The sequence below is a fragment of the Heterodontus francisci genome, chromosome 10 (assembly GCF_036365525.1).
Source record: "Heterodontus francisci isolate sHetFra1 chromosome 10, sHetFra1.hap1, whole genome shotgun sequence".
Lineage (NCBI taxonomy): Eukaryota > Metazoa > Chordata > Chondrichthyes > Heterodontiformes > Heterodontidae > Heterodontus > Heterodontus francisci.
Genome location: NC_090380.1, coordinates 63686784 through 63710767, shown reverse-complemented (window position 1 = coordinate 63710767; position 23984 = coordinate 63686784). Strand labels below are relative to the sequence as shown.

Sequence of the window (23984 nt, the reverse complement as noted above, 5' to 3'; positions counted from 1 at the left end):
TAACTAAGGAAAGAGGAGGGCCCATAAAAGGCCAAAAAGGCAACCGATGTGTAGGAGTGGAAGATATTGGTTTGGTTCTTAATAAATACTTCGTGTCTGTCTTCACAAAAGGGGAAGATGCAGATATTGTAGTTAAGGAGGAAGAGTGTGAAGTATTGGATGTGATAAACATAGGGAGAGAGGAAGTATTAATGGGATTAGCATCCTCGAAAGTTGATAAGTCACCAGGGCCAGATGAAATATATCCGAGGCTGTTAAAAGAAGCAAGAGAGGAAATAGCAGAGGGTCTGACCATCATTTTCCAGTCCTCACTGGATACTGGTGTTGTGCCAGAGGATTGGAAAATTGCTAACATTGTACCTCTGTTTAAAAAGGGAGTGAAAAATAGACCGAATAATTATAGGCCAGTCAGTCTAACCTCGGTAGTGGGCAAATTATTGGCATCTATTCTGGGAGACAGGATAAACTGTCACTTAGAAAGGCACGGGTTAATCAAAGATGGTCAGCATGGATTTGTTAAGGGAAGATCTAGTTTGACCAACTTGATCTAATTTTCTGAAGAATTAACAAGGAAGATAGAGGAGGTCTACATGGAAGATGATGTGGTCTACATGGATTTTAGCGAGGCTTTTGATAAGTTCCCACATGGCAGACTGGTTAAAAAAAATCCCTTGGGATCCAAGGAAATGCAGCAAGGTGGATACAAAATTGGCTCAGTGGCAGGAAACAAAGGGTAATTATTGACGACTGTTTTAGCAACTGGAGGGCTGTTTCCAGTGACGTTCTGCAGGGCTCAGTACTGGGTCCCCTGCTTTTTGTGGTGTATATTAACAATTTGGATGTAAATGTAGGGGGTGTGATCAAGAAGTTTGCAGATGACACAAAGATTGGCTGTGTGGTAGATAGCGGCAAAGATAGCTGGAGATGCAGGAAGGTATTGATGGTCTGGTCAGATGGGCAGAAAAGTAACAAATGGAATTCAACTTGGGGAAGTGTGAGGTGATGCATATCGGAGGTCAAACAAGGCAAAGGAATACACGATTAATGGGAAAATACTGAGAAGTGTAGAGGAAGTAAGGGACCTTGGAGTGAATGTCCACAGATCCCTGAAAGTAGCAGGACAGGTCGATAAGGTGGTTAAGAAGGCATATGGAATTCTTTCCTTTATTAGCTGAGATACAGAAGACAAGAGCAGGGAGGTTATGCTGGAACTGGATAACTCATTGTTTAGGCCACAACTTGAGTACTGTCTGCAGTTCTGGTCACCTTATTACAGAAAGGATGTAATTGCACTGGAGAGGGTACAGAGGAGATTTACAAGGATGTTGCCAGGACTGGAAAAATGAAGCTTTGAGGAAAGATTGGATAGGCTGTGGTTGTTCTCCTTGGAACAAAGAAGGCTGAGGGGAGATCTGATTAAAATGTACAAAACCTTGAGGCGCCTGGATAGAGTGGAACTGAAGGGGCTAGTCACCTTAGCAGAGAGGTCACTGACTAGGGGACATAGATTTAAAGTGATTGGTAGAAAAATTAGAGGGGAGATGAGGACAACTTTTTTCACCCAGAGGGTGGTGATGGTCTGGAACTCTCTGCCTGATAGGATAGTTGAGGCAGAGACCCTCAATTCATTCAAAAGGAGTCTGGATATGCACCTCAAGTGCTGTAAGCTGCAGGGCTATGGACCAAATGCTGGAGGGTGGGATTAGAATAGGTGGACCGCTTTTTGGCCGGCACAGACACAATGGGCCAAGTGGCCTCTTTCTATGCCTTAAACTTTATGTTTTCTATGATTCTTTCTATCCTTGTTTTACAAATCAAATCTGAATAATTAAAACATATTGAAGAGGATGATAAAACTGGTAAACAGAAGAAATATTTATTTTTGCAAAAGCTGAGATAAGGAATCAAAAGGATGGTAGGGTGCATGCTTGGCATTGAAAGGAGGAGGAAGATCCCATTATCTTTTGTAAGTATCTGATACTAAAGGTTTCTTGTTAGGTTTTACTGTAAGAGGAGCAGGATAATCATGCACATATGTATTACATACCTCAAACAATGACTAACCTTTCAAACAATTAATCCTATTTTGCAGACAAAATTAAGTCATAACAGAAGTGACTTGCTAAAGGTAATACCTTTGCAAGTGCTGTCTAGGCTACCACGAAAGGCCAAAGAAGCAGCTATGTTATATACTGCGATTGATAAATTTGATTAGATATTCCTCATAAAAGTTAAGACTGGTTGCAGGAAGTATAGAAAAAGGTACCTGTCTGGAATTGTCTCCCTCAAATTGTATTGTGAGGGTGTAACAGTGCAAGGGCAAGGAGCTTGCCACTATTATAAAAAAGGAGAAATGAGGGGCTGTCTACGCTTGTAATTTCTTTTGAAGTCCAAGTGGAAATACTGCAATGTCATCACTCATTAAATGATCTGAAATGGCATATCAGCAGACATTCTAAGCATCTATTATTACTGGTCAACAAGGAAGATTTTATTAGTGCTAAAATATTTTTAAACTTTAAAAAAAGGATAGTGAAGAAAGATCAACCAGTCCACATTAAATCTTCTTCAAAGTTCTTTTGTTGGCTTGCACAGCAACCAGAAGATTAGATGACAAGATAAAAGAAACAAGGCAGCAAGCAGCTCAAGAGTGGTGTTTTGAAAGGAAGTGGAAAGGGAAGAGTCATTTGATTTATACACCATAAGTATATATCTAAAAATCAAGTGCACTAACCACAAAAATAAATGCTACTGTTTGAATTTTTTGCCCATCCATGTGGCAGGGTAGGATACTAACTGAACACAATCTAATTTATTCATTACACACTGCCATTATGAACTTCTGTCTTGGAATCCACATCAGCTCATTACAGCAACAACGATATCAGCACCTGTAACATTCCTTAAACCAGAGATGGAATGATGCCACATCACTTCTTTAATAGCTGAACAGTTGCGAATATAAATCTGAATGTTCAAAAACTGTGCTTTAAATTATTAATCCTATGCTAAAATACAACAGTGTGCCTTGTATTGAGGAAATACTAAGGACATTTGAAAGATTACACTGGTTATTTCACCACAGAGCACACTTGGAAGCAACTTTGGCCATACCAAATATATATAGAAACTATTATCATTGAACTGGACACTGAGGGGAACAGACTTAGCTTATGTACATCTTAGCACATTTGTAACATGCTGTGAGACAATATTATTTGACATCCGTTTCCGGGCACTGTTTGCTGCCAGTGCTACTGGAACAGATTTGTCCTTGCAGGCATTATTTATTCACTACTATGTACACTTCTATCATTTTGTGTTCTGGGATCAATCAAAAAAATGAAAATGTGTCAAGTGATTTTAGATGTACTCCTCCAAAATAAAGAGAAATCACATTACAATGTGTCGAGACAGGCAACAAGTGTCTTTCATATTCTTGATAATTTTTCCAATCCAAACAGACAGCATTAGGGTATTTGTTGTATCCATTATGTACACTTCCATAACAATACCTTTTATTTTCTCCCCCCATACCAGCTTATTTGCTCAAGAGACTTTATTCTATTCTGCTGTTTTCCTCATTCATTTAAAGCTGTGCCTTCACTGCAAGGCTCTTCTAGCATGCTACACACATTCTCTAATCGAGGCTGGATGGATTAACTTACTCTCAAGTCTCCTGATCTGTATTAACCACTGAAAGATGCATAAAAGTGTACTGGATTGCCTCGTCTTGCGATTTTAAGATGTGAAAATGTACCTTTCATGATCTATTTCGCTAGACCCCAGATGTGATCCAGAATTCACCATGCATAGAAAAATGAGGCCTACCAACCTTCTGCTCATTTTTCTTTCACATTTACAAAAGCAATAAAGTGTACAAATCACAAAAATATTTTGTGCTGCTTTGTGAAGTATTGGCTGGGGTACAAATTCAATTTATCGTGTTGACTATTAATGCCATTAACAATTCATAAAATAAGACAATTTTCCTCCCACATATCACTCACCTTATTCTCTTCTCTTCAGCTTTTCTTAACTCTTCATCTCGGTGTAAAACTTCCAAAATCATTTCCTTTTCATTGTCCAATAAGAATGACAGATTGACAATCTCAGTAGTTTTGGACATGTTTCTGCAGCGGCAATCTTCGTTACACTCTCCTTGGATTTGATGGTACTGGTAATAAAGATTAGTTTAGGAGAAAATTACTGGGTGGGAAATTCAGGAATCAATGAGCTGAATGTAACAATTGCGAACAGAAATGGCTCAAGGTGGAAATCTTCCGAACAAACATGAATAACTGCATGCTCTCCAAAAATAACTCTTTGCAGAATGGCAGTTTAATACTTTTTCAGAATGTACAGATCAACTGTATTCCTTTGGAGCAAGGTATTTAAAAATTGCTGGTAAGGCTCAATATCTTCCAGTTCCCAAAACAGCAATCCCAACTTCGATCCCTATGGGCATCATGTCATTATCTGCATCTGAAAAATGTATAGTTTACTTCTTGGAAGCTTCTGGTCACCTTTGTTGCTAAAAAGGAAAAAAAGGAATGTTAAGTCAATAAAATATATTCTCATACTTCACTATCAACTAGCTAGCTTGGTAAAAATTGAGCCCAATATGTCCTTAATAGGGATGAAAAAGTTTTTAAATGCCAAGGAGATTGTAACAACGAATTAGTTACTAGAGGGGTATATGCTATAACTTAGTAACTTAACACTGTGACTGAAGTGTTAATACTTTGTCGCATTGCCTGAGTAGCTAATCTTGACCTTATACAACACCTTAATAATGCAGCATTGGCTCACTCCAAAAATAGCAATTTTATTTATTTATTTTATTTAGAGATACAGCACTGAAACAGGCCCTTCGGCCCACCGAATCTGTGCCGACCATCAACCACCCATTTATACTAATCCCATATTCCTACCACATCCCCACCTTCCCTATATTCCCCTATCACCTACCTATACTAGGGTCAATTTACAATGGCCAATTTACCTATCAACCTGCAAGTGTTTGGCTGTGGGAGGAAACCGAAGCACCCGGAGGAAACCCACGCAGTCACAGGGAGAACTTGCAAACTCCGCACAGGCAGTACCCAGAATTGAACCCGGGTCGCTGGAGCTGTGAGGCTGCGGTGCTAACCACTGTGCCACTGTGCCGCCCAAAATTTAACCTGGTTAGCAAGCCAGTTTAAAGAAAAAATGTTCACTTTGATTGTCTAATGGTTTGCAAATAGAACTTCACACTTAAATTTGGTGACTCAGCAAATTGAGCACTGGTCTGTACAAATCCATCTCAAACTGAGGGGATGCAAGTTTCCTCCATTTACTGGCTAAAAGGGTCCTATGTGAAATGCAACTCAATCCGATTTTTGGATGCACGAGCCTACACTGTCCCTAAATTGACACTCATGTCACTTAGAGACACCACAGGATGGCCGGTGTGGAAAATGGGAAGTATGTCCCACAATGCACTAGGAAGGACTCTTCTGAGGTTAGGGCTAAGTAAAGCTATTGGGGTAGGGGCGAGGGAAATTTATTCTGCATCTGGTTGCGCTATACCTGACTTGGGAGTGCTTAATGTTGATACAAAAGGTGGGTAGGGGGTGGGGGCCGGTGTTGGGGAGAAGATCATTGCAGCTCTTTCTCTCTCAAATACTAAACAATGTCAGTGGAAGGTGTATCAAATTAATTGGAAGAGCATGTCTGGTGCTGCAGTAAAACTGAGTCCAATGAATGGTGAATGTAGCTCCTTTCCTATTACTGAGCATAATGTAAAGCTTTGAATCTAACCCAGACCAAGGTCATAGGGTATCGAGAAGAAATACGGTATTTCTGCAGGGGTGGAGAAATGATCAAGTGAAGCCACACCATTCTTGTACATGCAAGAGAGATTTAAAGTACCACAGAAAAAAAGTCACCATTCTGTTGTTTCCTTGAGGGGGGGTTTAGTGAGCTAGTTTTCAAAAAATTGATTGGAAAAATAAAATTCCTAATGAAAGCAAGGGAAAAAAAATCAGAACAAATGTTTTCCTCAGTTACCCTCAGGTTCAGGCCACAGGAAAGACTGCACCTACAGTGTCATCATTTTCATTTCCGAACTGGCCCTGTACTTTATTGCCCCATTCTCCCAACAGAGCCACCCTTCACTGCAGGACCTCCTCGGTACTCACACTAAATGCAATCCTGTCTCATTCTTTCAAAACCATGCAGCAAAATTTGCTGCCATCAGATATTGCCTAGAGGTCAAGGGCAGGCCAAGTGCTAGAAATGTGGAAAAATATTGAATTAAGATGATCTTCAATTATAGTGTTAGGCTAACTATCTTGTCCCATAGAGTGCCTGATGCATGTTTGGTCCTATTGTGTCACTGTAGTATAATTTTCATGCAGAAACATTGGATGTCCAAACACAGGCATTAACATACTGTCATTTCACAAATGCAAACGCTGACATTGATATATACAGGAGGTACATAGCCTGTGGGTGATATACAAGATCTGACAACACACTGTATTAACCGGTCCAACCTGGCATCACCTAGTTAGCAAACTAAATTGAAAACTAGCTGCATTTTAAGATATTTGACAAAAATAAAATAACCTCTGAATCAGAGAAGTAAGCGTTAACTGTTTGCATTAATGAAATAAAGCTGTATTTTTACACCAACATGTCCAGACCTGACATTCTGATGTTAGTTGAATTAAGTGTAGCACATCAATAAAATTTACATCTCTAAAATGCAAATTATCCATATTCTACAGTTATAAATTGTACAAAACAGCAATAAATGGAATAAGCTTTCCAGTTGGCCAATTTGATCCCTAATATCCTCCCACTACTGGGTGTCAAAAAACAGAGTGTTTGTTCTTTACAAAAGTAACTGCAGGCATGACTCATCCTCATCCACCTCCACCTGCTGCTAACTACATACAAAATAAGTACACCTTATTTACTTTTCAGGATACATGATTTGAATGTGAGAATTAGGTCTAATAGAAAGCAGTTAAATCCTCCTGGGTTTATGTTAAGGCAAGTGATGATTTGATCCATACTAAATTTATTTTGTTTCATATCATCTGTTACCAACTATGATGTTTGTGCTTCAACATCCAAAACAGGCTGTACAGATACCACTTTCCCATATTTTTGTGTCATTTCCCTATAGCGAGTATGGAAACAGTGAAAACAGTTCTTACCTACATGCACTTTTACTCATGTTTAAACTTTAAGGTTTCACGACAATATTTGTATTTCACTATTCACTAATACTGTTCCTCTATAGTCATAGAATAAAAAATTTACAGCATGAAAGGAGGCCATTCAGCCCATCATTTCCATTTTCTTGGTCTGTAGCCTTGTAGCTTGCAGCACTTCAAGTGCATATCCAAGTACTTTTTAAATGTTATGAGGGTTTCTGCCTCTATCACCCTTTCAGGCAGTTGGTTCCAGATCCCCACCACCCTCTGGGTGAAAACATTTGCCCTCAAATCCCCACTAAACCCCCTACCTCTTACCCTAAAACTATGCCCTCCCGCACAGTTATGGATGCCTCAACCAAGGGGAATGGGGCCTTCCTATCCACTCTATCAAGATGCCTCAAATCTTATACACTTCAAGTAGGTATCCTCTCAGTTTCCTCTGTTCCAAAGTAAACAACTCTAGCCGATCCAATCTTTTCTCATAACTAAAATTCTCCAGTCCAGGCAACATCCTTGCAAATCTTCTCTGTACCCTCTCTAGTGCAATCACATCTTTCCTATTGTGTAGTAAACAGAACTGCATGCAGTACTCCAGCTGTGCCCTATGTTTTATGCAATTCCAGCATAACCTCTCAGCTCTTATATTCTATGCCTCAGCTTTTTTTTTTATTTCCAAAATATACTTTATTCATAAAAATCTGCAAAAATTACATTGCCAAACAGTTTCAAACAGCACCAAAAAATATAAACATTGCAAGGGAGATCAGTTTCCTTCTATACTATCATGAGTTTCTTCACAACCCTTCCATTTCACAATTGTCATGCCAAAAACCGTTTTACATTTACAGCAAATGTAAATATTAACGATACAGTTCGAGGGGTTTCCCATGGATCCAGCCCCTCAGTTCAGCTTGGTGGGGGGACCTTACACTGTGGTCTTTCCCCATTGAGCCTTTGCTGCAGCTGCCCCAAGCTTTAGTGCGTCCCTCAGCACGTAGTCCTGGACCTTGGAATGTGCCAGTCTGCAACATTCGGTGGTGGACAACTCTTTGCGCTGGAAGACCAGCAGGTTTCGGGCAGACCAAAGGGCGTCTTTCACCGAATTGATAGTCCTCCAGCAGCAGTTGATGTTTGTCTCGGTGTGCGTCCCTGGGAACAGCCCGTAGAGCACAGACTCCTGTGTTACAGAGCTGCTTGGGATGAACCTCGACAAAAACCACTGCATCTCTTTCCACACCTCAGCTAATAAAGGCAAGTATGTGCTGTGCCTTCTTGACAACCTTATCTACCTGTCCTGCCACCTTCAGGGATCTTTGGACATGCACTCCAAGGTCATTCTGTTCCTCTACATTTCTCAGTATCCTACTATTTATTGTGTATTCCCTTGCCTTGTTAGCCTTCCCCAAATGCATTACCTCACACTTCTCCAGACTGAACTCCTTTGCCACTGTTCCATCTACCTGACCAGTTCATGATATCTTGCTGCAGTCTACAGCTTTCTTACTCATTATCAACCACATGGCCATTTTAAGTATTGTCTGAAAACTTCTTAATTATACCCCTACATTCAAGTCCAAATCATTGACATATACCACAAACAGCAAAGGATCTAGTACTGAGCTGGCAGAACCCCACTGGAAACAGCTTCTAATCACAAGAACACCCATCGACCATTACTCATTGCTTCCTCCCACTGATCATTTTTGGATCCAATCCCTTTACTTTTTTTTTTTAATTGCTGAACTTCTTTGAGATAGGTTTTCCTTCTTTCTGTATTTTAATTTCTCTCTCTTTTCTCTGTTTCTTATTTCTCATTTTTGTGGCTGCCTTTAATTTTTCCTCTTCCTCCTTTAATTTGCTATTTGTTTCACATTTTACCTGCAATTTCTCTATCACATAATTCTCATTGCCCTGCTACTCTAGATCACATGACATCTGTGAAAAACAAACCATTGAAATCAGCTGAAAAACACCTAGGTCCAGAATTGGGCCATTCATGCCCATTTTTCAGGTGCAGTGTGACCTCCTAAGTTCCTAAAATGGAATGAGGAAGCACTCAAACACTTCCTAAGCAGCAGTGAGAGCGGGAACAGGCGAGAGAAGCCGGGAGAGAAAGAGCCGAGACCAGAAACAGCGGCGACAGCGGTGAGAGTTAGAACAGGCGAGAGGAGCCGGGAGATAAAGAGCAGAGACCCGAGACCAGAAGCAGTGACAGTGGTGAGCGCAGGAACAGGCGAGAGAAGCCGGGAGATAAAGAGCAGAGAGCCGAGACCAGAAGCAGCGATAGTGGTGAGAGCGGGAACAGGTGAGAGGAGCCGGGAGATAAAGAGCCGAGACCCGAGACCAGAAGCGACGCGGCAGCGACAGCATCGGTTTTGTTCAGTGGACCTGCTTGACCGGCAAAAATCGAAGTGTGACATCACAGGAGAGCTGGTAAGTGATTGGTGGGTATTTGTTTCTACCCTGTCTCTTTTTGTGTTTTTTTTAATTTTGGCCTAGTGATTTAAATCAGGAGATGTCTTTATAGGTTAAGGGTACACTTAAATAATTTTTTTTTTAAAATACGGAGATCCAAATTAATTAACTAAATAGAATAGAGATGGCTGAGCAGGCGATGTGTTGCAGCTGGGAGCTGGTGGACGCTGGTGTGATCCATGGTGACCACATCTGCAGCAAGTGTTGGCTGCTCAAGGAACTTCAGCTCAGAGTTGATGAGCTGTAGTCTGAGCTGCGGACACTGCGACACATCAGGGAGGGGGAGAGTTACCTGGACACTGTTTCAGGAGAGAGTCACACCCCTTAGATTAATTACATCCAATTTGGACCGTGATCAGGGACCGGAGGGTGTGACTACGAGTGAAGCAGGTATGGGGATCCAGAATTTAGCTTTGGAGGAGCCTCAGTCAGTGCCCTTATCCAATCGGTACTAGGTTCTTGCTCTCCGTGTGGACGAGGGCACAGACTGCAGGGTGGATGAGCAAACTGGCCACAGCACCATGGTTCAGAGTGCTATTCAAGTGGGGGGAGAAAAGAGAAATGTAGTTGTAATAAAGGATAGCCTAGTTAGGGGAATAGATACTGTTCTCGGCAGCAAAGATAGAGAGTCCTGAAGGGTGTGTTGCCTACCTGGTGCCAAGGTTAAGGACATCACTTCTGTGCTGGAGAGGAACTCTGAGTGGGAGAGAAAGGATCCAGTTGTCATGGTCCACATAGGTACCAACGACATAGGTAGGACGAGGAAAGAGGTTCTGCTGAAGGACTATGAGCAGCTCGGGGCTAAATTAAAAATCAGAACCACAAAGGTAATAATCTCCGGATTACTACCTGAGCCACGTGCAAATTGGCATAGGGTAAATAAGAGTAGAGGGGTAAATGCGTGGCTCAAAGATTGGTGTGGGAGAAATGGGTTCCGATTCATGGGACACTGGCACCAGTACTGGGGAAAGAGAGAGCTGTTCCGTTGCGATGGGCTGCACTTGAACCATGCTGGGACCAGTGTCCTGGCGAATCGTATAACCAGGGTTGTAGATAAGGCTTTAAACTAAATAGTGGGGGAAGAGGTTCAATTGAAGGGAAGTTTAAAAAGTCAAAAAGTACTGAGAAAGCTGAGGTGCAGGGTAATGAAGGGGCATACATTAATCAGAGAGTGACAGGAAGGGACAGAGAATACAAGCATAAGAATACAGCAGAAATTAGAACCAGAGGAGGTAAAAATGGTAAAAAGTCAAAGCTTAAGGCTCTTTATCAGAATGCACGTAGCATTTGTAACAAGATAGATGAACTTACGGCACAGATAAAAATAAATGAATATGATTTGATAGCTATCACAGAGATGTGGTTGCAGGATGACCAGGACTAGAATCTCAATGTTGAAGGATATTTGACGTTCCGGAAGAATAGGCAGAAAGGAAAAGGAAGTGGGGTAGCTTTGTTATTAAAAGGGATCAGTGCAGTAGTGAGTAATGATATAGGTGTAATAGATCGTGATGTAGAATCAGTTTGGGTGGAAATAAGGAATAGCAAGGGAAAGAAATCACGGGTGAGAGTGGTCTATAGGCCCCTGAGGAGTTGCCTCTCTGTAGGACAAAACATTAACCAGGAAATAATGGAGGCGTGTAAGAAGGGCACTGCAATTATCATGGGTGATTTTAATCTGCATATAGACCGGACAAATCAAATTGGCAAGGGTAGCACTAAAGTCAAATTTGTAGAGTGCATCAGGGATTGTTTCTTTGAACAATACGTTGCAGAACCTACCCGGGAACAGGCCAATTTAGATTTGGTAATGTATAATGAGGTAGGATTAATAACAGATCTCATAGTTAAGGATCCTCTAGGGGGAAGCAATCATAACATGGTAGAATTGCAAATTCAGTTTGAGGGTGAACAACTTGGGTCTCAAACCAGTGTCTTCAACTTAAACAAGGGCAGAGGTATGAAGAAAGAGTTGTCTAAAGCGGGCTGGGAAAATAGACTACAAGGAAAGCCAGTAGAGGAGCAGTGGCAGACTTTTAAGTAGATATTTCATAACACTCAGCAAACATTTATTCTGGTCAGAAAGAAGGACTCGATGAGAACGATGAACCACCCGTGGATAACATAGGAAGTTAAGGAGAGTATCAAATCAAAAACAAAGGCATACAAAACGGTGAAAGCTAGTGGTAGGCCAGAGGATTGGGAATTTTTTTCAGAAACCAGCAGCAGATGACTAAAAAACTAATCAAGAGGGAGAAAATTAGTTATGAGAGTAAATTGGCAAGAAATATAAAAACAAACAGTAAGAGATTCTACGGGTATATTAAAAGGAAGAGAGTAGCTAAAGTAAGTGTGGGACCCTTGGAGAATGAGACTGGGGAATTAATAACAGGGAAACGGAAAATGGTAGATAATTTAAACCAATATTTTGCATCAGTCTTCATGGTGGAGGACACGATAAACATCCCAAAGATAATTGATGAACAAGGTGTAAATAGGAGGGAGGAACTTGTAACAATCTCTACCATGAGGGAAAAGGTGCCGGACAAACTGATGGGACTAAAGGCAGACAAATTGCCAGGACTTGATGGCCGGTATACAGGGGTTTTAAAAGAAGTGGCTGCCGAGATAGTGGAGGCGTTGGTCATACAAAGTGATTACTGACAATGCATCCGGCAGCTTACGTCATCCGACTGCGCCAATCTGCAGGGGGGTGCGGGGGGGGCGGAGTGGGGGGGCGGGGCAGGGAGAGCTGGGGGGCAGGGAGAGCGGGGGGAAGCGCGGGAGCGGGGGGAGGGGCCAATGTCCTTGCTAGTGGCGGGTGCGCTCTGTCTTTCCCCCCGCCACCCACTCCCGACCCCCACCACACTCCTGCTCCAAACCCCCACCGCCTGCCTGCCTGCTTGCTCACCCCCCAGCCCACTCGCTCACCATCCCCCCACCCCTGATCTCTGGCTCACCTGCCCGCCCACTCACTCCCTCCCCGCCCATTGTGTGCTGCCATGTGTTTAGGTTGCCATCCTGTGATTATTTGAGCAACGCCATCTTTAATCCTGGCAGCTGCCTGTTGTCGCAGACTGTGACTTTTAGTGGCACACGCTGCATTTGCGCATGTGCCATTGCAGCGCTACCTAGTGGTGGCGTTGTCAGCAAATGCAGCCTTGGTCATAATATATCAAAACTCAGAGGATGCCGGTAGGGTACCAGCAGATTGGAAAACGCTAATGTGATGACACCCCTATTCAAGAAAGGAGGGAGACAGAAAGCAGGAAACTGTAGACCAGTTAACTTAACATCTGTCATTGGGAAAATGCTAGGGTCCATTATTGAGGAAGAAATAACAGGACATTTAGAAAAACATAATGCAATCAAACAGAGCCAACATGGTTTCATGAAAGGGAAATCATGTTTGAAAAATGTGTTAGAGTTCTTTGAGGATATAACAAACAGAATGGATAAAGGGGACCTGGTAGATGTAGTGTATTTGGATTTTCAGAAGGCGTTCGATAAGGTGCCACATAAAAAGTTATTGCACAAAATAGGAGCTCAGGATATTGGGGATAATGCGTTGGCATGGATTGAGGATTGGCTAACACACAGAAGGCAGAGAGTCGGGATTAATGGGTCTTTTTCAGGTTGGAAAGCCGTAACTAGTGGGGTGCCACAAGGTTCAGTCCTAGGGCTTCACTATTTACCATCTGTATTAATGACTTGGAGGAAGGGACAGAGGCAGTGTGTACAAATTTGCTGATGATACAAAAATAGGTGGAAAGGCATTGTTGTGATGAGGACACAAAGAATCGGCAAAGGGATATAGATAGGTTAAGTGAGTGGGCAAAAACATGGTAGATGGTGTTCAATGTGGGAAAGTGTGAGGTAATCCACTTTGGTAGGAAGAATAAAAAGGCAGATTATTATTTAGACGGAGAAAGACTACAAAATACTGCAGTACAGAGGGATCTGGGTGTTCTTGTACAATAAACACAAAAAGTTAGCATGCAGGTGCAGCAAGTAATTAGGAAGGCAAATGGAATTTTGGCCTTTATTGCTAGGGTTTAAAAATAGGGAAATCTTGTTACAACTGTACAGAGTGTTGTTGAGGTCACACCTGGAGTACTGCGTACAGTTTTGGTCCCCGTATTTAAGGAAGGATATACTAGCATTGGAGGCAGTTCAGAAAAGGTTCACTAGGCTGATTCCTGGGATGAAGGAGTTGTCTTATCAAGAGCGGCTAAACAGGTTAGGCCTTTATTCATTGAAGTTTAGAAGAATAAGAGGTGATCTGCTTTTACAGTGTACCCAAGAGAATAGCCTGTGGAGGAGCCAACAAGAGTGAAGGACTTGAAAAAAAGCAAAATACTGTGGATGCTGGAAATCTGAAATAAAAACAGAAAGTGCTGGAAATACTCAGCAGGTCTGGCAGCATCTGTGGAGAGAGAAGAGTTAATGTTTCAGGTCTGTGACCTTTCATCATAAAGGTCTGATGGAAGGTCACAGAAATGTTAACTCTGCTTCTCTCTCCACAGATGCATGCTTCACTCATGCCTGAAGCAGGCATTGGCCCACTGCGTATGCAAATACAAAAAAATCTATGTACACTGTATAAACAGGTCATAAAGCCCAATTAGTCTGTGCCAGTGTTTATGCTTCACACTAACCTTCTCTGACCCGATCTGCATATCCTTCTATTCCTCTCTCCCTCATGTACGTGTATAGCTTCCCCTTAAAGGCACATCATTTGTCTGAACTAACCCATGTGATAGCAGGGTTCACATTCTAAGCACTCTCTGGGTGAGGCGGTTTCTCCTAAATTCCTTATTGGATTTAATAGTGGCTATCTTATATTCATGGCCGCTAGTTTTGGACCTCCCCACAAGTGGAAACATCTTTCTATGTGTAGCCTAACAAACCCCTTCAGAAATTTAAAAACTTTTATTAGGTCACCCCTCAGTTATCTATCTTCTAGAGAAAAGAGCCCCAGCATGATCAGTCCTTCCTTATAATTATAATCTCTCAGTTCTGGTATATTCCTCGAAAAAGTGCAAAGAAGATTTACAAGTGCCTCTATATCCTTTTAGTAATATGGAGATCAGAACTGGACACAATACGCTTAGTGTGCTCTAATGGAGGTTCTGCAGAAGTTAAACCTGCTTTTCTATGTTATTCCACTAAAAATGAGTCCCAGTGCTTTGTTTGCATTTTAATGATCTTGTTAACTAGGTTGCGACTTTTAATGATTTGCGAATGCGTACCACCGAGCTACAACATTGGCATCTACCCGACAATGTGGAAAATTGCCCAGGTACGTCCTGTCCACAAACAAGGACAAATCCAATCCGGCAAATTACCACCCCATCAGTCTACGCTCGATCATCAAAGTGATGGAAAGTGTTGTTGACAGTGCTATCAAGTGGCAATTATACAGCAATAACCTGCTCGCTGATGCTCGGTTTGGGTTCCGGCTCGACCTCCTTGCCCCCTTCGTCCAAACTTGGACAAGAGAGCTGAACTCAGGAGGTGAGGTGAGAGTAATTGTCTTGGATATCAAGGCAGCATTTGGCCAATGTGGCATCAAGGAGCCCTAGCCAAATTGAAGTCAATGGGAATCAGGGGGAAAACTCTTCACTGGTTGGAGTCATACCTAGTAAAAAGGAAGATGGCTGTGGTTGTTGGAGGCCAATCATTTCAGCCCCAGGTTACTGCTGCAGGAGTTTCTCAGGGTAAGGTCCTAGGCCCAACCATCTTCAGCTGCTTCATCCACGACCTTCCCTCCATCATAACATCAGAAGTGGGGATGATTACACAATGTCCAGTTCCATTCACGACTCCTCAGATACTGAAGCAGTCCATGTCCACATGCAGTAAGGCCTGGACAACATTCAGACTTGGGACTGTTCAGTGGCAAGTAACATTTGTGCCACACAAGTGCCAGTCAATGACAATCTCCAACAAGAGAAGTTAACCATCTCCCCAGATATTCAATGGCATTACTATCACTGAATCCCCCACCATCAACATCCTAGGAGTTACCATTGACCAGGAACTGAACTGGAACAGCCACATAAATACTGTGGCAAGCAGAGCAGGTCAGAGACTGGGCGTTCTGCGATGAGTAACCCATTTCCTGACTCCTCAAAGCCTTTCCACCATCTACAAGGCACAAGTCAGGAGTGTGATAGAATATTCTCCACTTGCTTGGCTCAGTGCAGCTCCAACAACACTCAGGACGCTCAACACCATCCAGGAAAAAGCAGCCTGCTTGATCAGCACCCATCCACCACCTTAAACATTTACTCTTTACCATCAGCGCACAGTAGCTGCTTTGTGTACCATCTACAAGATGCACTGCAGTAACTTGCCAAGGCTCCTTCAACAGCACCTTCTAAACAGGCAACCTAGATCACCTAGGAGGACAAGGGCAGCAGACACATGGGACCACGAAGACCTGCATGTTCCCCTCCAAGAGAGGCACCGTCCTGACTTGGAACTATAATCGCAGTTCCTTCACTGTCGCTGGGTTAAAATCCTGCAACACCCTCCCTAACAGCACATGGACTGCAGCAGTTTAAGGCAGCTTACCTTCACCTTATCAAAGGCACATGGGGATGGGCAATAAATGACCTTGCCTACAATGCTCACATCCCAAAAACAAATTTTAAAAGGTTTCTTCAGTAATATGTTTACACCAATTTGATGCCATCTGCAAATCTACTTTTGATTTGAGTCCATGCATTTGTCATCTCCAAACCTTACTATTCCAATGTTCTTCTTGCTGGCCTCTCACCCTCCACCCTCAATTAAATTTAACTCATCCAAAATTCCGTTTTTTTTTAAAGAAAGCTTTAGGGAAAAAATCCTCTGCTCTTTATTTCTAATCCAACACCAAGTCCCACTCACTCATCATCCCAGTGTTCACTGAATTACATTAACTCCTGGTTTCTCCAGTGTCCCAAATTTAAACTTCTCACCCTGGTGCTCAAATCCCTTCATGACTTTGCCCCTCCCTTTTCCTGTAACCTCTTCTGTTCAAGAAACTTCCAAGCCTGTTTGTGAAGACACTGAGACTAGGATGCTTTGGTGGAGACTGTTTATTGCTTGCCACAGAGTTTACTCTTCTCAGTGCGGGCTGGCTCTTCTTTATATATACACATCTGAGTACAATTAACTAATCAACAACCAACACCTGTTCACCCTATTACCTTCAACTACTAGGTATTTAACATCCATTAACAGTACTTATTAGACACCAACAGATTCTCCTCTTTAAATTAAATACATATATATATAAAACAAAAAAAAGACAAAATAATATAAAAGAAAAATGTCTTACATTATACCATCAACTTTCAACTGCATCAGCCATTAACCTATTGTATCTTCTCCCTTTGTAAAAAAAAACAAAAATCTTGTTTAAAGAATTACAAAGCGATCTTAACATTAAAAAATTCAGTTTCCCTAACTCATCATAACACAAGACAGCCATCTTCGAGGACATCCAACAATTTCTTTGAACAAGCACCTCTCTTCGTAAAACGATCAGACAATTGATGACTTGCATCGACCCATTTTATTTTGGAAATTTCTTGTCTTTCCAACATTTCTTTTATACTCGCGAGATCAATCCTCAACCTCTTTTGGTTGAATGAATATTATCCCAGAGAGAATGGTTATCTATATAGCATTCTATTAGGAAAATTTTTCTCCGATTGCCCCCATATAAAAGAACTTCTTTAAAATACTCGATAAATATATACCCATATCGATCGTTTCTATCAGCTGCTGAGACACTTGCACTAAGGTGCTTTTAACTATCCTCGTTATTTTCTTCAATTCCAAGGCTAATGGACAACATTTATCATTTCTTCCCACCAAAAATATAATCAACCCTGCTGCGCTCAAATAACCATCGGAAGATTAGTGTGAGGCGTCACTAAAAACAACTAATATCATTTCTTCTGGGTCAACCAATGCTGGAAACATGAGTGTACATTTGTCTAAACTCAATTTCTTCAATGTCTTATTTGCTTTCAGCACTTCCCCAACAGTAGCATGTTTCAGTATGGTGCTCAACTCTAATACATCATAGCAAGCATCCGGCCTAGTTTTTGTGCACAACCAGTTTAATTGCCTGATTAAGCTCCTTAACTGGTCTGCTTCTTCCTTGGCTGCAGAGTCTTCCTTTTGTGAGGATCTGGCCTGGTTTATTGGGATCCTATTAACATTCTCTAGGTAAGACTGTTGATTTAGAATTACCCCCAACTTAATCTGTGTAATATTCAACACTATATATTTAATAGTTCCGGACTTCCAATTTTAAATTCCTGTAGAACATTATCTACCACAACTTTCTCAGATGACACACATCCTCCCCACAGAAAATCGCCTACGTGCATCAAGAAAATGCATTTAGTAGGACGGACCCAACTTAAAAATACCAGACCCTGGATGCATCGTTTAGCCATAAACACACTTGTTTAGCTTCCATAATTTCCCCTCTATATCTCCAGCTTCTTTAAAAATACCTCCCTTTGAAATTCCTCCCCTTGCAAAAATGCTGCTTTGATGTCAATGGACTTACATTTCCATGAGTGTGTAGCTAAAAGGGCTAGGAAAATCCTCAACCTTACATTTCCTGCTGTTGGGGAGTCTACTCTAACTTCTTGGTCACCTAGTCGTTCCTCAAATACCAGAGCTACAAGTCTGTCCTTAGATTTATACATACCATCGGGAAGTACTTTCCCTGTACAGATCCATCTAAGGGACAATACTGGTTGTCCTCTATCTGGCACCTCCAGTTGGATTTTGTGTTCTGCCTTTTCAGGCCCCCCCTTCCCCCACCCCTAGAACGATTTTCCAGTCTTTTTGATTCAAAGTGTTAGGAGGCAGGATCCCCTCCTTTAAATAAAAGCAAAATACTGCGGATGCTGGAAATCTGAAATAAAAATAAGAAATGCTGGGAATACTGACCTGAAACGTTAACTCTGCTTCTCTCTCCACAGATGCTGCCAGACCTACTGAGTATTTGCAGCATTTCTTGTTTTTATCCCCTCCTTTAAAGGAACAGGGATCCCACCTCCAAGAGCTACCAGCCAGAGGGCCAGCAGCTTAGCAGCACCATGAGGCACAGTGGCCATTGCTGGTACTGCAGAGACCTCAGACTCAGGCCCAGCAGTGGTACCCTGGAACAGAGGTAGGTGAAGCAGGGGTTGCCGGGGCCAGTCCAGGAAGTGGGGGGGGGGGGGGGGTCATTCAGTCCAGGGGAGGGGGGTCCTGGGGAGTAAAGTTGTTCCCGGTGGGAAGCCTCCATGGGCCACCAATTGCAATGGGGAAGGAACCCCCATCCCAAGCCCGCTGGGAGCCTCCTCATTTTACAAGGTGTCCTCCCTGTGTGGCAGAGGCCCCCCCTCTGCCACTGGTAAGATTCTAGCAACGGTGGAAAGAGGCTCTTATTTGTCCGTTTACGGGCTATTTAAGGGCCTAAATTGGCCTCTGTGTGGGAAGGCTGACGTAGGCCTATCCCACCCCCAGGAATATCGCTGGGCGACAGGGTGGCAATGGACCCTCTGCCCCGCCACCTTCTCCCATGATACTCTGTGCCCCCGCCTCCCCCACCACTATATCAGATCCCGGCTCAGGAGGGCCCGTAAAATCCCGGCTGAGATGTCTGAGAAAGGTGTTTAGAATAGCTCACGCCCAGGTGTGACTATCTGTTTCATTTGCATGCTGACAGGGCTTAGTTGGTTTTTAGTCTCAGTAGACACAGTTGTCGATTTGAGTGCAAGAGATGCTGAGAGTCATGTGTCTTGTTCTCCATTTTGTTGACAGCACATGTACCAGTTTCTTTAAAATAGTTCCAATTTTTTATATCGCGTTTGGTTCTGTATTTTCATCACTGCACTTCTTGTAAGCGTGACAAAGGCAGTAACACAACCGCTCCCTGTTAAGCAACACTTTGATTTTAAAATTCTCAACCTTGTTTTCAAATCTTTGGAATCTCCTCCAGCTCCAAAACCCTCAGAGTTATCTGTGTTCATCTAATTCTAATCTCCTGAGCATCCCTAATTTTAATGGCTCCATCACTGATGGTCGTTCCTTCAGTTGCATAGGCCCGAGCCTCTGGAATTTATTCCCTAAACCTCTCCCATCTCTGTCACTCTTTCCTCCTTTAAGACGTTCCTTAAAGCCTATCTTTTTGACCAAAGTTTTGGTCATCTGTCCTTAAGTGGTTCAGTGCCAAATTTTGTTTGATAATGTGCATGGAAAGCATCTTGGGATGTTTTACTATGTTAAAGGTGTTATGTAAATACAAGTTTTTGGAGTAGGTCCTTCCTCACCTTTTAGATGTCTGATAGCAAGGATCTGCCTCAAAGCTCTCCTTCACACTGCCAATCTGCAGTTCAATGTCTCCTTTGTTTTCAAATAAAAAATCTGGATGCAGCACTAAAGGTGTGTGGTCTGAGCAGACCACTGTACCACTGATCACGCTTTCCTCTGAATTGTATTCTACTGTTTTGGCAATATAATTTAACATTGTATTATAAGATACATACCTAGCACAAAAGAAAATTCTTGTGACTTTTGGAGGCCAATCATCTCAGCTCCAGGACATCTTTGCAGGAGCTCCTCAGGGCAGTGTCCTTGGCCCAACCATCTTCAGCTGCTTCATCAATCACTTTCCCTCCATCATAAGGTCAGAAATGCAGATATTTGCTGACGATTGGACACTGTTCAGTTTCATTTGCAACTCCTCAGATAATAAAGCTGTTCATGCCAGCATGCAGCAAGACAACATTCAGGCTTGGGCTGATGTGTGGTGTGAGTGCCAGGCAATGACCATCTCCAACAAGACATAGTCTAACAACCTCCTCTTGACATTCAGTATTGCTGAGACCCCACTATCACCATCTTGGGGTTGCCCATTGATCAGAAACTTAACTAGACCATCCACGTAAGTATTGTGGCTTCAGCAGCAATTCAGAGGCTGGGAATTCTGCAGCGAGTAACTCACCTTCTGATTTGCCAAAGTCTTTCCACCATCTACAAGGAACAAGTCAGGAGTCTGATGGAATACCCTCCATTTGCGGGGACAAATACAGCTCCAACACCACTCAAGAAGCTCGGCACCATCCAGGTCAAAGCAGCCCGCATGATTGGCACTTCATCCACCATCTTCAACATTCATGCTCTCCACCACTGGCACACTGTGGCAGCAGCGTGTACCACCATCTATGAGATGTACCACAGCAACTCATCAAAACACCTTTGACAGCATCTTCCAAACCCGCTACCTCTACCACCTAAAACAACAAGTGCAGCAGCCGCATGGGAACACCACCACCTGCATGTTCCCCTCCAAGTTCACAGAACATCCTGGCTTGGAACTATATCAACATTCCTTCATTGTCACTGGTTCAAAATCCTGAAACTCTCTACCCAAAAGCACCTACACCATACAGACTGCAATGGTTCAAGAAGGTGGCTCACCACCACTTTCTCAGGGGCAACAAATACCGGCCTTGCCTGTGATACCTAAATCCCATGAAAGAAAAAAATAAAAAGCTCCACTGGACCAGCTTAAGATTGGTTCTTTGTGTGCATGCTAATTTTTTTAATTTTAATTTATACATATGATAGCTCATGGAAAGCATATCTTCCCTCTCTTGCACATCTATTGGAGATCAATTCAGAAAGGCTGCATTTGCTGAAAATGCAACCACTAGGTGGTGCAGTACTGGCATATGCACAAATGCAGCCTCATCCACTGAAATGTCACTCCTGGCAACATCTCAGGCAGCTACCAGTAATAAAGATGGCGCTGCACAAGTTGACACAAAAGAATGAATTGAACCCAAAACCCCTCACCCCTCAATGGCCGCGATGGCCACCTTCACCCACCCCCCCCCCCACAATACCCCATTCTCTCCCACAATTGCAGCTTCTCATCCTGCGCCCGCCTTCTCGCCACTCCCACCTGCTCACTGCCTCTTCCTGTGCCTGCCTTATCAGACGTTCTCTCCCACCACTGCCTTCTTGCCACTCCCGACTGCTTGCCGTTCTCTCGCGCCTGCCTGCTCACCGTTCCCTCCCACCGCTGGCTTCCCACCTGGAGAAGCAGTGGGTGCTGGGGGGGGGTGGGCGCGAGCAGGGTGTGAGCAGCGGCCTGGAGCGGCAAGCAGGTGGGAGCGGTCAGGAATGGAGTCTGGAGCAGCGAGCAGATGGGAGGGGTCTGGAATTGAATCTGGAGTGGTGAGCAGGTGGGGGCGGGAGAGAACAGTGAATGGCAGCGGGGAAGAGAAGCGGCGATCGCGGGGAGGGGGGAGCAGGGAAGAGAAGCAACGATTGTGGGGAGAGGGGGAGGAGGAGGGGAAGAGAAGTAACGATCATGGGGCGGAGGGGGAGGGGAAGAGAAGCGACAATTGTGGGGGGAGCGGGTGTGGGGAAGAGAAGCGGTGATCGTGGGGTGGGGGAGGAGGAGCAGGGAAGAGAAGCAATGATCGCAGGGGGTTGGGGGAGTGGGGAAGAGAAGTGACGATCATGGGGGGAGTGGGTGCAGGGAACAGAAGCGGTGATCGTGGGGTGGGGGAGGAGGAGCAGGGAAGAGAAGCAATGATCGCAGGGGGTTGGGGGGAGTGGGGAAGAGAAGTGACGATCATGGGTGTGGGGAAGCGGGGAAGAGAAGTGACAATCGCTGGGGGGAGCCAGGAAGCGAAATAGCGATTGAGGTAGTGATCATGGGGAGAAGTGGGGAGAAGTGGGGTGGGTTCTGTTGCGGGGGATAGATCATGGCCATTGAGGGGTGAAGCAACACTCGGACGCCATTACATGCATGCACAGTCCCATACTGGCAAGCTGTCAAATGTTTGGACACACTGGTGAGGTCAGCGATCGCTCTGCGCATGCTTTGTGTTGTCAGGAGATACTCGGATTCAGAACATGAAGAACCTGTCTTGTGCACATTACTCTAATGTCACTACAGGGCAACAAAGGCAGCATCGTAAAATGCAGCAATGACACACGCACAGTGTTTCTAGAACTGTCAGGTTCTTAATTGAGGCCTGAATGTTATAAAGATTTTGTATGGCGGCCCAGTACAAAAAAAATCAATGATAATCAGTACCGATTCAGAAATAAATAATTAAGACATCCTGTACAACAAAGTCATTACCACCTAATCCAGGAACAATAACCCAGGAAATGTGTGTAATGAAACTAAATGCCAAAGGTTTGCATCAGAAATGAACAGCTCATCTCTTTGGAACTTAATGCAACGTAGCAAAATTTTAAAATGGGGTTCTGCACCAGTTGAACTGAATCAGGAAGAGTGACTTGGCATATTCCTGTGAAGTTCCACTCAACGAACAGGAATAAGCTGGAACTCATGTCATCAAGTATAATTCCAAGTACAAGAAACATTTTCCCAACATTTCTCTTGTTAATATCACAAGGATGATTATATAGAGACTGAACTGTATTTGTTTATGCCAAAATAGGCTCAATGTCCTTACAGGTCAAATCTGTACTAATGGGTCAATCTACTCCAGCCCAGCCTTTGGATATGGCCTAGATTAAGACCAAGACTATCTATCTTTTAATAGGAAAAATGAAAAGATTTTAAAAATTGGTGGTCTTTTTGAGCACTCCCCATCAGGAGTTTGCTCAGCCTCCTCTTACCCCAGTTCATCTTGTAACCCTGGCTTTACTCCTCTCTTGTATCACTGTGAACTTAGTCCAGTTTCCCTTCAACAACCCTCATGCTCTCCAGTGTCGTTACTCAATTTAGTCTAATATCTTTCTTCCTTCCACCAATCTTGGCACCATTTTGTTTCCTCTACTACCATGACACTGTTTTGTTCCTTACCCTGGTCCAAATTTTGAGATGCCCTATGCTAAAATAATTTAATCCAATGTAGGAAGTGCAGGGCTGCTTATTAGGTAATCATTTTTCTCATAGCTGAGTACATCAAGATAATAAGAGTGCATGGATAAGAAATGACCATACACCCCAGGTAGGTTATCCTATACCTTATCACAGAATCACAGAATTTTTACAGAACAGGAGGTCTTTCGGCCCACCATGTCTGCTCCAGCTCTCCAAGTGAGCAATTCTCTAAGTGCCGCTCTTCCTTTTCTGATAACAGTCTAATTTCCTTTTGAATGCCTCAATTGAACCTCCCTGCACCACACACTCAGGCAGTGCATTCCAAACTGTAACTGCGTGAAAAAGCTTTTCCTCATGTCGTCATTGCTTCTGCTGCCAAATACCTTAAATCTGTGCCCCATCATTCTTGATCCTTTCAT

The 23984-nt window shown here is 43.2% G+C and overlaps 1 protein-coding gene across 8 annotated transcripts in view; it reads right to left on the bottom strand.

Annotated features, from left to right (window-relative positions):
• The window catches only part of sytl5 (synaptotagmin-like 5), a 347258-nt gene that overhangs the window by 167908 nt on the left and 155366 nt on the right, over positions 1-23984 (bottom strand). For 4 of the 8 annotated variants that reach the window (XM_068040625.1, XM_068040632.1, XM_068040629.1 and 1 more), the window contains exon 2: positions 4011-4534. In XM_068040625.1, the coding sequence (XP_067896726.1) occupies positions 4011-4129 (119 nt within the window). In that variant the 5' untranslated portion in view covers positions 4130-4534. Of the gene's footprint in view, positions 1-4010; positions 4535-17016; positions 17070-23984 lie in introns of all 8 variants that reach the window. The other 4 variants (XM_068040626.1, XM_068040627.1, XM_068040631.1 and 1 more) reach the window with 3 other exon arrangements.